The 16,087-nt window shown below is 34.1% G+C and overlaps 1 protein-coding gene across 3 annotated transcripts; it reads right to left on the bottom strand.

Annotated features, from left to right (window-relative positions):
• Window positions 1–3,027: 3,027 nt before the first annotated feature.
• Window positions 3,028–8,468, bottom strand: LOC133804483 (uncharacterized). 3 transcript variants are annotated; one of them, XM_062242632.1, is made up of 8 exons: window positions 8,157–8,468; window positions 7,980–8,048; window positions 4,548–4,648; window positions 4,207–4,454; window positions 3,912–4,127; window positions 3,747–3,839; window positions 3,556–3,660; window positions 3,028–3,476 (listed from the first exon to the last, which is right to left on the bottom strand). In XM_062242632.1, exons 3-8 carry the CDS (start codon window positions 4,636–4,638, stop codon window positions 3,132–3,134), a joined length of 1,098 nt encoding a protein of 365 aa, XP_062098616.1. In that variant the 5' UTR covers window positions 4,639–4,648; window positions 7,980–8,048; window positions 8,157–8,468; the 3' UTR covers window positions 3,028–3,131. The 3 variants fall into 3 exon arrangements, with proteins under 3 accessions (XP_062098616.1, XP_062098618.1, XP_062098617.1); XM_062242634.1 differs by having other exon boundaries at window positions 3,747–3,794; XM_062242633.1 differs by lacking the exon at window positions 7,980–8,048.
• Window positions 8,469–16,087: the final 7,619 nt, after the last annotated feature.

The raw sequence follows: 16,087 nt of genomic DNA, 5'->3' as shown, positions 1-16,087 counted from the left end.
TTCCTACACATAAAAATTAAAACATAACTCTTCCTTGTCCCACCAATCATCCAACTTATCAACATCATCATACTACACTACCTAATATCCATCCTATACAACCTCCATACATAATAATTTAAATAATTCATATACAAATAACAATTATCTTACTCAATCTCATTTAACATTCCATCACAATTCAAAAGTTGGGGCTGTTGATAACTCTAGGATTTAGAGTTATTTTCACATCTTTAAACTTAATTTTTGAACCAAACAAAAGAGTAATGAGTTTTTATTTCTTGTAATTGTGTTCAATTTAGTGTGTCTGTGTAGCTAGGGACCTTGTGTTTACATTGTCATATTTTTGAGTGATTTATGTAGTTTAGTGTATGTGTTAAACAGGAAAGGAAGCTGAAATAAGTGATCGGGGACTTTGGAATCAAAAAAAGGAAACAACAAGTCTGGAAAATGCATGTTGCTGCTTCAATGCTGTAGCATCACCGTAGCAATTGGCAGAGCCCAGGAAGGAAACGTGACAAATGCGAGCTGGACTTAATGAGGCATAAGTGGCGCTGAGGTGGCGAGAGTATTGTACAATTAAGTCAGCTGGGTGGTGTGGCAAAGGACAGGGGGCAAGATTGACTTTGACTTGCTAATTAGGGTAAACCAAGTACCCTAAAAGGGAGGTACCAGCCGAAACATTGGGAGAGACCCATTATCATTCAAGTTTGCTGCATATTTTACAGAGAGAAGTACAGAGAAAAAAAAAAAGAAGAAAAAAAAGTACCAAACAGAGGAGAAGGAGGCAGACGCTCTAAAGGGGAACTTGAGCTCATCACTCATCTATCTCTCTAATCTTCACCTCTCATTTTGTATTAATTTCCTATCTAGTTTTTCTGCAAACTCCATGGATTACTTCTGTATTATTTTCATGTTTAAGTTTGCAACTATGAACTAATTTCCTAAGGGTTTGGGTGATTATGAACCCTCAAGTATGAACTCAACATATTAATGCAATGGCTAAGTGATTATGTCTTTGTTCAATTGAATGTGCTTTACTGTTATTGAATGTTAATTATTGGCCATTTTTAGCATTTACTAAGCTAGATCTAACTTGGAAAAAGGGAAGTCTAGCTGATTTCATTCAATTGATGCAAGAGATTCATCTAGTTTTAGGTGATTTTGAGTAGTAGAATAGGAATGTTTTGCTACCTTGCATAACTTAAGAATTGATGCTTAAATGAATGTTTATAATCTGATTTCATGCAGGAATGTATAGAAGGGGAGTATAGACATTAGATTGCACGTTTTGGGAAAAACTTGCTGGGTTTTACGAAATCTGTTAACACTGTCATAATTGTTAACCCATTGCTGAGCCATTGCTGTAACAACTGGAACGAACCGAGGGGAATTAATCACCCGAATCCATTTTTCTTATATCTGAAAACCACCCAGTATTTTGTCATTTTAATCTCTGATTTTTGGTTTAATTCCTTTGTTTGTCTACAATTATTTTCAGAGTTAATTACCCACTCTTTCCTTTGTTTTGGTTACTATTTTATAAGTTGTTTTTGGTTGATTTTACATTAATTTAGTTAAAAAGTCCCTGTGGATACGAACTTTGACACTTTGTCACTGTATTACTTGTTACCGATTGTGTATACTTGCGCATATTTTAATCGTTAGAAAATTTACAACAGCTGTGAAAAATTAATATAAATTAACTTAGATTCAGAACTTATTAACAAACTACATCACAAAAAAACTAAGAAAAACATACTTCGGATCCAATTTTTCATCGGAAATGTACTCCAAAAGTGGCCCATAATTCCCATCAAGAAGCGGCACGGACATGCGAAATGGACCTAAGTTATGGACATCCGAAGCAATCCTTTTCGAAGCTCCAGCACTAATCTCAGACAATGAATGAAATTTCCTCTAAAGATACCCCCAAAAAATATTAAAAAAAAATGCTATATGAAAACGTTTAAGAAACAATAACCACTCAATAGGCACATATACCTTGCCAACTCCGGGAATCCCAACACAACCTATTGATCGTGCTCCACTAGATTCGGTGTCTTTCTTATTAGAGGCAGAAGAGACTGAGCCCTTTATCACACTCCCAACAGGCTTCTGCAAAGATATACAAAATGACAATTTACTTAAAAAAAATGGACCAAAATAATTATCTCAAACTCTTACTGTTTTTTCGTCACTTCATGTTGCATGAACGTTTTCCCAAATTCAGTTGTCCTCTTAAACAAGGTGTCATTGAACGTTAAACATTTCCCACGTACACCTTTTACTATCTTGCTACCTATACTAGAAGAACTTTCAACACCGCATTTATAACTAATACTCAAAGGAGAAAAGGTGGGTGAATTTATATTAACACCTCCTACTTTCTCCTTTTGTGCTTCACCATCCTCAACCATGGTCGCGTTACTTTTCCCAATGTCAAAACTTTCATTCAGAACATCTTCTTTTATGCCAATTTCATCACTCTTCCCTTTATCTGTAGCAGTAGCTATCACCCACTCATCATAAAGCCGAAGATAGAATTTTAGAACTTTTGCATGAAAACTTCTCCGCTCCTCATCTCGCCTTTTACCACTACAGGAAAAAGGGGATTTAGCGACGACTTAAGTCGTTGCTAATTCCCAAAATATCGTCGCTAATTCCTTTAGCGACCACTATGTCGTCGCTATTTGTCGTCGCTAAATGCCGGTCGCTAATTGTTTTTAATTAGCGACGAACTGGAACATGTCGTCGCTATTTCCCTCTAGCGACAACATGTTGTCGCTAAAAGTTTGTTCTTTTCGTCGCTGTTACTGTGCAATTTCGTCTGATTAGTGCCATAATGTTAAGCTTTAGCGACAACATTTTGTACTTTTAGCGACAATTTGTTGTTAATCCATATATATATATTTTTTTTTTTTTTAATTTTTTTGGCAATTGTTAATGCACTATTATATATACTTAAAAAAAGGCCATTATTCAATAAATATACTAATAAATTTTTTTTTGCTAAAAGATTAGAAATAGAAGATAAATTTAACTATGCACAAAATTATATTTTTACTATAAATATTTTTATGACAAAGTCAGTATCATAGTAAAATTAAAATACATAAATATAAATGTTTTTAACTAGGTGTTGTAGGATCGACACCATGACCTTGCTGAGAAGATCCAGATCCCGAGACTCCACCAATCCTAGCCAAGTGCTCCTCTATGGCTCGGAGTCGCTCCTTCACCTCTTGCATGTCTTGTGCGGTAGGAGGTGGTTGGGCTGGTTGAGGTACACCAGCCGCTTCACAATTCGCCCTCGTGCGAATCCTACGACCAAGGCCCGGCTGATAGCCTCGACGACGTCCAAAGATCGTCTCAACAAGAATAATGTCATCCTCTTCTCTCGGGATAGTACTCGAAGCAGAAGTGCTCGTAGATGATTGTGACTGCAGAGTGTCACGTATCTCCATCATCTTTTCCTGTATCACACAATTTTCAAGAATATTAGAATTTACAACACAATAAAGTAAGAAAATCATAAAATATAAATTTACTTACATAGTTATCCTTTGCTGCCTTGCTCACCCAACCTTCCCCGTCTATGTACTTAGTCGCCATCCAAATCTCTGGAACCCCAGCAAGACACCCAGTTTGTAAATCACGCTACAATACAAGAAGTTTGAAAAAAAATTAAGAAAAAAAATCATTATAAAAAAACATAAATAAAAATTATGTAAAAAAGAAAGTACCTTCTTGTAACGAAGGGCTAGCGTAGACTGTGAGCCCTGCACGCTTCTCTGTTTTTGTTTTGCACTGTTCGCAGAGTTAATCTCAGAACGCCTCTGCAAAGAACTTGTGTTAACCATATGTTAAATTAACAAAAATAAATTAAAAAATAATATGTTTGTGAATACCTTCACTTCAGGGCGATCAAAATACTGGAGCGCCTTCTGCCATTTCTCCATGCCCAAACCATCAGGAGGATGTGCTCGACCATTCTTTTTTAAATGAGTGGACAAGTCATTCTTCCACTCCGAGTAACGATCAGCGCACGACCGTTGAATGCCCAAAAGAATGCCGGGGAGGTTCTCTGAGGCATATCGACTTCGACCAATGTCGAATAAATCATCCTGAATCAAAAAAATAAAATAAATTAGCTAGATTTAATATTAAAGTGAACCCAATAAAAAAATTATAGAAATAAATTACCTCTAGACGAGGAAGTATGCGATCCCTAACATCGCTGGGTAATTTATCCCATCGGTCGTAGTCGGGATCGGCATATTGTCGAATGAGAATGCCGATCTCTCTAGAGAAATGTTGGGAATAATCACCAATTTCTTTGTAAGTCTTCCCTCGAACATCCCATTCCAGTGGTAGTGGTCTACCTAATGCAACTCTAGCTTCTCGAGTTGAAAACCCTTTGTTGATGCCACGCCTTTTCGTTTTAGTCGTCACTATTATTTCTCAAATACATATAATTATTATATACACATAAATAAATTAATTCAATATATTCATCCAAAAAAAATAATAATTGCATTTGATACCTCTCTCACAATCAGCCTGCATCTGCATTGGATCTGGAGGAGGATCTGCCCCACCATCACCTTCGTGATGTTTCATAACCGCAGAAGACATATCTAAGCCTCTGATAAAAAACACAACTCCATAACATCACATACAACTCAAAGCCTAAGGAATGAAACACACAAATTGCCAAACCAGATATTCATCAAAGTCAAAAGTATAAATCATATACTAAACAAAATGATCACGGGTACACATCTCATTTTCTCTTTCAATTCACTAATTTTAAACTCTAGTTACAGAGTCACCTGTTACATTAAGACATCAAATAGGTGGTGGCTTAAATCATCTATAACATAAGCAAATATGTCCAACTTTTGTATGAGGTTAAAGATTTTCAAACAAAATTATGTGCCATGTTACTTAGGCCAAAACATTACCCAAGTTGATAGTCCAAAGACCTCACCTAAAAAGATAAAAAATAAAAAACCCGCCTTAGAATCACTTTATTTCAGGAATAAAATTTGCAAGGGATCTTCTTGCATGATTTGTCAAATCTGAGTAAACCCAGTTAACAATCATATATCTTTCGAAATAATATGTGTGTGTGTGCATTATATAAATATATATATATATGATCAAAGAAGACCACCCAAACTATGATAATAAAAAAATCTCTTTCCACTCAAACAAAACTCGTTCTATTTCTACACATACCCACCAACTCAAATGGCTTTTCTCTGAAATTCATGATACCCAGAAAAGTATAAATAAATTCCATAAACTTAGTACCAAAACCAAGCAAAAGAAAGCAACTTTGACAACTTAGCAAAGAGAGAGAGAGAGAGAGAGAGATAAGAGCTTACCTTGTTTTCTTTTACAGAGGTTTTTACATAAACCAAAAAAGTGCAAGCAAGAAATCACTGTTAATGTTTCAGACCAAGAAGAAGTTTTTTTTTCCTTGCTAAACAAGAAGAAAATGAAGAACAAGCAAGGCATTTTATATGAAGATTGTCCACTTAACTAAACAACTTTTAATGAAGATTGTCCACTTATTTTTTTTTTATATGGGAACAACATTTTAATTAACTAATGGCAATTGCATATATTTATATATAACATATATGTATATGTTAGGCATTAATGTTTCTTCTCAATCATACAAAAACAGAACATATATATACAACCTACCTTCTATCCAAATACTCCATAACTTAAAAATGGATCTAAAAGACACTCCATAACTAAAAAAGTTTCTAAGATAAATGCACTCAGTCCCAGATACTAAATATGACACCCAAAAGGAGATTTGAAGTGATCAGAAAGGAGATACCACCAAAAGAAGAGGCACCCACAAAATGGTTTCAAAGTCCCAGATACTAAATATGACACCCAAGTTAAAACAAAAAACAGAATGTTCACTTAAAAAAAACAACTGTTTATGACAAGGCTTAACTTATATCAATGGCATTTCTTATTCAGCTGGCTCTCTACCTTTATGCCTTTGAAATAACTACAGTTATACAATCAGACATGAATTTTGCATCATAACATACCACATGCAGATCTCTAAAGTAAAATAGACACAATATTATCAGTCAATCAGATGAAAGTGAAAGTAGAATTATAGTCCAACAAACCTTATTTAACAATAGCATGATTCACAATGTTCTATCTTATTTAAATTCACAATTAACAATAATCAACTTACTTTAAAGTTCCTTAAAATTTTAACTGAAATATGTTCTCAATATTGGAGGTCAAAGCTAATTTTAATGTCATATTCTCATTTCTAGATTATCTCACTCAAACTGTTCGAATTCGTAACAAGAAGAGAGTGCAGGACAAATCACATATTGCATCTCCAGGACTAACTTTTGATCCTCATGCCTCAATAAATATTCAAAAGACCATTACATCATACAATAAACAACAGGTCCTAGAGACCCCAGGCTTTTGACTGTCGTAGTTAAGCACTAAAGCATTACTAATCTTAAAACCTTAGACAGAAAACTTTAACTGCACATAACCAAATAGAAATTGCAAAATCCGTTTGTTACCAGATAAATCCCAACCAAGAGACGATAAGACTAAAATCTAATCATCAACTACCACAAGAACAATAATTTAAGAATTAAATGGTATATGAATTTGAAAAGAAAAAATGCAGAACAGGGCTGCTAAACAAACATGTCAAACAATGTTCCACTATTTCTAAGAATCTATTTTATCTATCATAAAGAATTATTCTTCATTTATATATACAAGTAATAAATGGAATAAGGTCAAACTTAATTAGTCTTTATTATTATTATTATTATTATTATTATTATTAGTTTCAATTGTCAAACACATTTGTCACGTAATAACTATTAATGGTTTCTTAAGCCAAAGATAATTGATAATAAAAATAATAACCAAACTTTCCAGTTACAAGAAATTACATTTTCCTTTGAACATACACAAAAATTACACTTTTTATCTTTATTTATTTAATCTCCATATATGTCCTTTATCTTTTTCTTTAAGAATATCAAATTGTTGCTTTACATGGACCCATTAAACCATATTGATCACAATTCAATAAGATAAAAATGGCATCACATAGAGTTCTAATATTGTCATTTGTGATAACTAAACAAAATTTCTACACAAATATGAAAATTATTCAGGTTAGAGTGTGTCTTTGGTTGTCTGTGGATGATGAAGAGATATAGGATCAAGGAACACAAAGAATTGCAACTAATCTGAGATGAGAACTACCTGTCTTAGCTAAATATATATGAAGATAATAGTTAAACAACTAAGGAGCAAAGACAACAAATTATCAAGCTTTTTGGAACAAATTCTCACAAATTTGAATCATTGGCCTTGCTAACTTGATACTTGTATTCAATATCAGAGTTTCTAAGAATGTTGTTATTGACAGCCAACTAAACTAATATACATAGGTCACCACCATACTAAATCCATAAAAATTCACACAGAGCCAAAGTATTTTCATATAAGTATTTTCCATTCATTTGTTAACTTAACCATTTGATATACAAAAATTAGTTAAACTTGACTTAAACATTATTAATTGGTTCATTGATGTGGTATAGGGTGTTTACTTAAATATATTGTAAGTTCTAAGAAACACTCAAAACCAATGAGAGCAATAAATAAATTTCAGATTATAAAATCAACCATCAAAACACTGTATATTGGAGGCCTAACACAGTGCATAACAATAAAAACACAGAACACATAACACATAAAAACAGGGGTATTCAACAAATGATCAACCAATAAACCCCATTATAAAAGAAAATCACTAAAAACCTTAAAAATAAAAAACCACTTCTGTTAATTGCAGCATCTAGCTGAAACAAAAGTATATTGTTTACTGCAACATCAATTTATAGCAAAAACCATATAGTGCATAATATAAAAAGAGGGTTTATATGTACCCAGTGATCCTTGGAATCCAAATAAAATTTTTAGCAAATGCCCGAGACTCTAGAGTGGTCCCTGAAATTCTACAAGGTTTATATATATATATATATATATATTAAGTTAACAATATTACAATAAAATAAATAAATATATATTAACAATATTAACTATATATATATATATACAGCTACCTGAATGCCGCCGCCTACGACGGAGCTTCCTGAGAGATGCCGCTGCACGAGACGAAGATCGGCCCGAGAGGATGATCGGAGGATGCTCGAGAGGATGGGGTTCAGTCGATTGGGGTTCTCATGGTTTGGGGTTTGGGTCTGAGAGGAGTTTGGGTTTGAGGTTTGGGGTCTGAGAGGAGTTTGGGTGAGAGGAGTTTGGGTTTGAGGTTTGGGGTCTGAGAGGAGAAGGGAGGAGAAGGGTTTCGGTCTGAGAGGAGAGAGAAAGGGGTTTGGGTATATATGGGTCTGGGAAAAAAAACGAGGGAAAATAAAAAATTGGTGGGTTTTTATTTGGGCGGCTATGTCTGAAAGGGGTTTGGGTATATATGGGCGGCTAAACAGGGGAGACGTGGGCGGCTATGTCTGAAAGTACCTCTAGCGACGAAAATTGGAATGTCGTCGCTAGATGTGTCGTCGCTAGAACCCAATTTTCTTATAGTGTACCATCCTCTGCAAGAGAAGTAATCCCAACTTCTATTTTGCGAACATCATCCTTTAACTAACGTACAACTTGCAATAAGAAGTACCAAGGAAAACCTTCCATTTTGCAAAACATTTAGCCAAACATATCTTACACTTGCAGTCCAAAAAAAATATACAATACAGGCAAAAGTAAAACAAAATAACACTTAATTTAATAGGCCACATTATCAATTATCATTGAGGTTCCACTGCCTTTAGATTGCACGTCACTAGCAAAATTCCAATAGACTAATGATCATAACTTCTTCACCCAATTTTGAAAGATATCTCTACTTTTGCTTCATAAATTACCAACGTCAAAACCTACCATAAACAGAAAAAATTACGTACATAAATGTGGTATATATACTCAATCCACTAATATATTTTATTATTACTATTATTATCTCTATTCAAAACCAAATCTTTCACATTAGTTAAGTAGAATCAAAGTATGTGGTCATACAAAAATACACTATCAACTAAATGTGTAAATACACCACTTTCAACTGACCCTTAAGAACATGTAGTAAAACCCCTTTCAAAAAAAAAAAAAAAAGACATCAACAAACCAATAAGCCATACTAACCAATAATATAAGGATCTCTTGTAATAACCCCAACCAATGAAACAAAAAATTGAACCCGAAATCGTCCTTTTCCACTACTCTTCAACTTACTATCCATTTAATCCTACCAAATATATCCAAAATTTACTGGGTCATCTTCTAAATAGTTAGGCCTACCACAACTTATACTAAGCAAGAAATAAATACAAGACATCCAACCTCAAATCCGAAATCAAACAATGTTTTTTATATGAATTTCAACTAAATGCAATGAAACATATTTCATATCAACAAAATAAGTTCCAACAAAACCATTACAGTACTCAAACAAATTGACATTTTAAATATAAAATAACCTAAATAGAAAATCTAATGAAATAATTCCACTGCTAATATCTAATAGGCAATCATTTTTTTTTAAATTAAAATTTAGATTATTAAGACAAAAGCATAACACAGAGAACATTAGCTAACTTTTTCTGTACATTAATAAGGTTTCTTTGGAGCAAAAGATCTATTTTTTTAATGCTAAGAAACAAAGGCCAATTAATAGGGTTCTTTTCAAGTTGTAGTAAGAGTACAAATTCATGAGATTTTTCTTTCTTGCTTTTGGTTTTGCGTTGACTTCATTTAAAGGTAGGGTATAGCTAGGTTTGCTCCACCACATGTTTCTTAAATCTTAAATGATTCGATGTTGGACAACCAAGCTTCAAAACTTTCCAATATTTTTATACATTATACAAAATCAAACCCACTTATATACAATCCCTGTGGACATGTTTCGGAAAGAGCACAAACATATATATGGATATGAAATAACTCCACTGCTAATATCTAATAGGCAATCGTTAGGCACCTATAGGTTGTAATATTGTTTGTGGAGTAATGAATGGCTGCTGATTCATCAAAAAAAAAAAAATCTAATAGGCAATCGTTTTTTTTTGCTGGTTGACTGCATATAAAAGGGGCGCCATTCATTGATTATAATCAGGAAAAAAAATCACTAACAATTCGAGAAATCCGAAATAGAATAGAACTACTGCCCCAGTTCGAGCATCTAACAATTACAACAAAAAAAGGAAAAGCAACGCATAGTAAAAGTTACAACAGAATAATCAAAAGCAACATAAACTCTAGGATCGCAAAGGCAAGAGGTGCAATCCTGGGGCATTTAATCAGCAATCAAAAGCAACATAATAGGCAATCGTTTAATGAAATGAGAATTACCCATAAAATGTGAAATTCCATATTTTAATATTACCAAGTGATTTAAAATAAACAACTTAATTAAATGCAGAATAATGATTAAGTTGTGTAGACAAATTTCAGTTTTGTTCACACCACTTATGAAACTGTTTAAACAGAAGCAGAAAAACAGGTAAAGAACACACGAGAATTTTTACGTGGTTCAGAAATCTTTTCAGATAACCTACATTCACGGGGCCACGCCCAGAGAATAAACCAATTAATAAAGAAACAATGTGTACAAAAGCATCGACTTAAACAATGTAAGACTCCATCTTAAACTATTGTCGCAATCTTGTTGTATTCTTCTCTACGAATCTGGTTTTAATGAAACGCTGATTCTCTTGAACCCCTTCAAAGAATAGCGAGTGCACACTTCCTCCCAAAGTGAGACTTTGATAGAATCATCTCCCGAAGATCCTTATGAACACGTTCACAATAGACACTATGTGTTTACAATGGACTAGATAGATATCCAAAAGTACACTCAGCACTCTCACAATGATTAAGGTGAACAAACTTAATCTTTACAAATAAAAACACTCTTCAAAATGACACAATGTTTACAAATATTCAAAATGGAAGAGATGAAAATTCCAAAGGCCTTGGCAAGATATTTATAGGCAAGGAAATCGTCCAAGCCATCATTTTCTGATATCTTTGAAATCAAATTGAAAATTCCTTTGATTTAGGAAATCAGCCAGCCAGATGAATTTTGTGTCGACAGAAAAGGAAACTGATGAATCAACAATGTAATCAGTTTTATTTGGCAGAACGAACATGGTCATTTCTTTTGACCATGTTCATTTTCGACACATTCTTTATTCCAGAATAAACATAATCCTTGAAAATAATCTCAAGATAATTGAAATACATATTTTTACCAAATATTGATTATTTGTGATAAATAAGGTAAAAAATATATTCACATTTAAAATATATTTTCACACTAGAAAATCAGCTAAATCAATTTGATATTTAAACCATGAATCAATAAGGATATGCTACTGATTTTCCTTAATAACTTTAAAATATTTTGTCTAAATTAAAGTTAGCCAATAAATGATTTTAGAATCTCCCCATTTGGCAACTTGATAGACAAAAATATTTTAAGAGTTTATTTTGAAAGATTCTGCAAAAACAAACTAGGTTAGAGCAAATAGTAATGAAATTACTCCCCCTGCGAAATACGTCTCAATTGTAACAAAGATCACAAACATGAAAAAAAAACAAAATAAACCTGTTCAAAATAAACCTTCTTACTCCCCCTTGTTGTCTAGCAATAAGCCAAAGAAGTAACAAACAAACGAAACCAAATGAAAAGACACTAAACAACGTTCTTTTACAATTTATTTAAACCAAAAAAGAGAAAATCAAAACAAAGCAGAAACATATGGCCTCATTTGGAAGGTCCCGCAGCAAATTGAGACATCATGGTCGAGAGACAATTCTTTAGATTGAAAACTTATGTCTGAACAGATTCCAGAGTGGCCTTGACACCAGTGAATTCAGTAATGACAGAATCAGCATCGCCAGCCTTGAGAGCAATCCCTTTAGTTGTCTTGACTGATGAGGATTCCTTCTTGAGTTTGTAATCTACACTGGCAGTGGGAGGTGTCACGATTTCATATTCCAATCGGAGAGACTTTTGGGAATCAAACAACTTGTAGATCAAATGAGGAAACACCAAATATTGGCCTTTCTTTTTGGCTTTTCCTAAGGCAGTGATCTGATAAAAAATGAGAGTGGCAAGATCAACTTAAAGACCAGTCCTGACTTTGTACAGAAAGAAGGCCGTGTCAAAGGTAATGGTAGAGGTATGAGTGGTGGGAATCCAGTTGTTGGTGGCAAATTTGTGAAGCACGACATAGTAATGAGTAAGATCGGTCACCTTGAGAACCGAGTGTTTTTCCCAAACCACATTTTGTCCCACCAACTTAGATAAAACCTTGTCTTTGTTGAACTCCACATCAACATTGATAACAGCAGGAGGCAAATTGAGAACCTTGGCAATTTCAGCAGCACTAAACAAATACCAATGTCCCCGAACATAAACTTGACCAAACATAAAAGACTTGCTATCAAACATATCATCATTAAGATTAGCATAGAATTATTAAACAACCCAAGGAACAAAACCGTCAAACCCAGTTAAAGAACCTAACCACCCTCGATCCTCAATATTCTTAATGACCCCAAAAACTCTATGGGCAGAAAAAGAAATTTTTTCTCACAGATAAAATCATGATGCACATAATGCTTCATATTTTTCTCATTGTCATTGAAACATAAATTCAAAGATTGAGCTTTAAAAGTTGAACTTGGAGAGACTTTAGGATCCACTGATGACTTTGTGCGAATCTCAGGAATTTTCACAAGTTTCTTGTCCTTTGGAGAAATAGGAGGGTCCTCTGATGGGTCAGATTCGGCTTCAGATGCAACATCATCATCAATAGAGGGATCATCTTCAAGGGGATCATCATCAAAGGGAACAAAAGCTTCAGATGGGTCAGTTTCAGAAGAGGAACAAGGTGGAGGAATCTTCTTCACCTTCGACCGAAACTTGGAATGTGGAGTGGAACCCACGGGAGAAGAGACCTTTGGAGTGGAATCCGAAGGATTAGAAGCTTTGGACCGAGGGGATTTTCGAGAAGAGGAAACCTGGAACCACCCTTTGCTTTTTTTCTTGGGTGTAAGAACATCAGAGGATTCAGAGGAGTTAGAATGGGTTTTGGCCGAATCACCGTCATGATCAGAGACATCATCTGAGAGGGAAGCTCGGACCTTTTTGGAAGACCCAGGAACAGAGGCGAGCGGAGCCGCCATTGAAGGAGGTCCAGATGGTGCTTTGGGGGCTTCGAGGTCAGGAATGACCACAACTTTGCTCGTGGTGATGGTTGCGTCAATGAGGCTACGATGAGACAAGGAACTCTTTCGAGCCTTTTTCTGGGTGAGAGATGGAGATGCAGTCAATGATCCAGCCTTGAAATCCTTGACAGACCGGGAGCCACTTCCTCTAGTTTTCACCATGATTGCACGAGAAAGAGAGGAAACTGTCACAAGGAAAAAATGAAACCGAAAAAGAAGAGGAAGAAAGGTGGAGACGGTTGAAATAATGGACCCAAGGATGTCCGAATATAAAGAAACAGATAGATAGAGATTTGATCTTTTATTCCATTTTTTTTAGAATTAAATGGAATATACACTTTTGGAAAGTACACAATAATATCCCAAAAATAACTGCCAACAATTGTACACGACACAAAAATGGTAAACATGCCAAAATAGGAAACTTTTGATCTTAAAAAAATATGAGATAAAGACAAAAACAAAATTGATACAACATACCCTTTTTGACACACTCAGCTTCGATTTTCCTTTGAAAGAATATATATATATATTATTTTATTTTATTATATATATATAACCAAATGTACCAAAAAAATATCCCATTTTTATTAATGCTCAAAGTCTTCGTGCCCTTGCATGTGGAGAGAGAAACAATCATTAGTTCAAAACAATTTTTTACTATAAGGTTAGAAAATATATTTAATATAAATCATGCTTTTATTTTCAAAATAAAATATCACAAAATATTTACTCCTGTCAAAAAAAATATTTTATTCAAATCAATGTGTATGAGACTTACAAAATTTTCCAATAGTATATCTTAAGCATTTGTGTGTGATTGTGAAATCAGAAATCATTGCCCTATATGGCAATTTTAGCCTTTTTCAGGGACATTGCCCCATGTGGCAATTTTTAGCCTTTTTCTCAATGACTACCCAAATTAGACTCTTTCACACTATACTGAAGGCTGCATTTATCAGTGGTAGAGTATCTTCTACATAATTTTTAGTTACATAGTTCTAACTTACTCAAAGATAGCATTTTACACAACAGTGTAGGTAGCTGTATTCTAAGATGGAGCCTGAAAATACTTTTCAATGATCAAATGCTCATATACTATAAACACAGATTGATTTGGAAGAATATTAATTGGAGGGACTATTTATTTTTATTTATTTTTAAAAAAATATGTGCATGATATATATTAATTATAAATTCTAGCCTGAAGTAAAAATATATTTTGACATAATGATTGAGACTTTTTCGGTGAACAAGGACAAAAAGAAATCACACAACTTTTTCTAGCACAGGGATATGGTACAACACAAAAAAAAATTAATTAGGACATACCCCCCAGGATTTCCTGAGGGAATCAAACCAGACTGTATCAAGGGCTTTTGTAAAAATATCTGCAATCTATTTGTCAGTCTCAATATATTCTAAGATCAAAGTTTTATTTTTAACGAGTTCCCTGATAAAATGATGACGAATGTCAATGTGTTTAGTACGAGAGTGTTGAACAGGATTTTTTGAGATATTAATAGCTCTAATGTTATCACAAAAAATAGTCAAGGTTTTAAGATCAAACCCATAATCTGTCATCATTTGTTTCATCCATAATAATTGTGTACAACAGCTTCCTGCAGCTCTATACTCAGCCTCAGCAGTTGACAGGGAGATTGAATTTTGTTTCTTGCTATGCCAAGAAACCAGATTGTTTCCCACATAAAAACATCCACCACTTGTACTTTTTCTGTCATCTGCATTGCCTGCCTAATCAGCATCACTAAAACAAACAAGGTTAGAGTTTGTTTCCTTTGAGTACCAAATTCCATACTCCTAAGTACCATTCACATAGTGAATGATTCGCTTTACAGCTGTCACATGGGATTCCATAGGATCCCCTTGATATCGAGCACATACACCAACACTGTAGCTAATGTCAGGATGACTAGCTATGAGATACAGAAGACTTCCAATCATGCTTCTGTATAATGTTGGATCTACCTTTATACCATTTTCATCCTTGGTCAGTTTAACAGTGGTTCCCATTGGTGTTTTGGCATGTTTAGCAGACTCCATCCCAAATTTCTTGACCAGATTTTTTGCATACTTACTTTGAGAAATGAAGGTTCCATCTTCTGACTGTTTGACTTATAGTCCTAGAAAATAGTTTAACTCACCTACCATGCTCATTTCGAACTCATCTGTCATTTGTTTGATAAATTCTTGCACTAAGGTGTTACAAGTAGAGCCAAAAATAATATCATCAACATATATATAAGCAATAACAATATCAGAATCAACATTTTTGATGAAAAGAGTTTTATCGACTCCTCCTCTTTTATAACCATTCAAAACAAGAAATTGAGTCAATGTTTCATACCAAGCTCTAGGAGCTTGTTTTAGACCGTAGAGAGCCTTTTTAAGATGAAAAACATGATCAGGATTATGTGGATCTTCAAAGCCTTTTGGTTGTTCAAAAAATGCTTCTTCATTCAAAATTCCATTTAAAAAGGCAGATTTAACATCCATTTGGAAACATTTCAAATCAACAACATAAGCAACAGCCAATAGCAATCTTATTGACTCAAGTCTTGCGACAGGGGCAAAAGTTTCATCGAAATCAACTCCTTCAATTTGAGTATACCCTTGGGCAACTAGTCTAACTTTATTTCTTATTATTGTACCAAATTCATGAGTTTTATTTTTGAAGATCCATTTGGTACCAATAACATTGGTATGATTTGGTCTAGGAACAAGAGTC

This window comes from Humulus lupulus, chromosome X, assembly GCF_963169125.1.
Source record: "Humulus lupulus chromosome X, drHumLupu1.1, whole genome shotgun sequence".
Classification (NCBI taxonomy): domain Eukaryota; kingdom Viridiplantae; phylum Streptophyta; class Magnoliopsida; order Rosales; family Cannabaceae; genus Humulus; species Humulus lupulus.
The sequence above is the reverse complement of the archived record's forward strand: the minus strand, read 5'-3'. Positions and strand labels throughout refer to the sequence as shown.

Coding starts and splice junctions, on each gene's coding strand:
- LOC133804483 (XM_062242632.1), bottom strand. CDS start 4,638: ATGTCTTCTGCGGTTATGAAACATCACGAAGGTGATGGTGGGGCAGAT. Junction 4,455..4,547: donor GCAGGCTGATTGTGAGAGAG/GTATCAAATGCA, acceptor GAGAAATAATAG/TGACGACTAAAACGAAAAGG. Junction 3,661..3,746: donor TAGCCCTTCGTTACAAGAAG/GTACTTTCTTTT, acceptor CTTGTATTGTAG/CGTGATTTACAAACTGGGTG.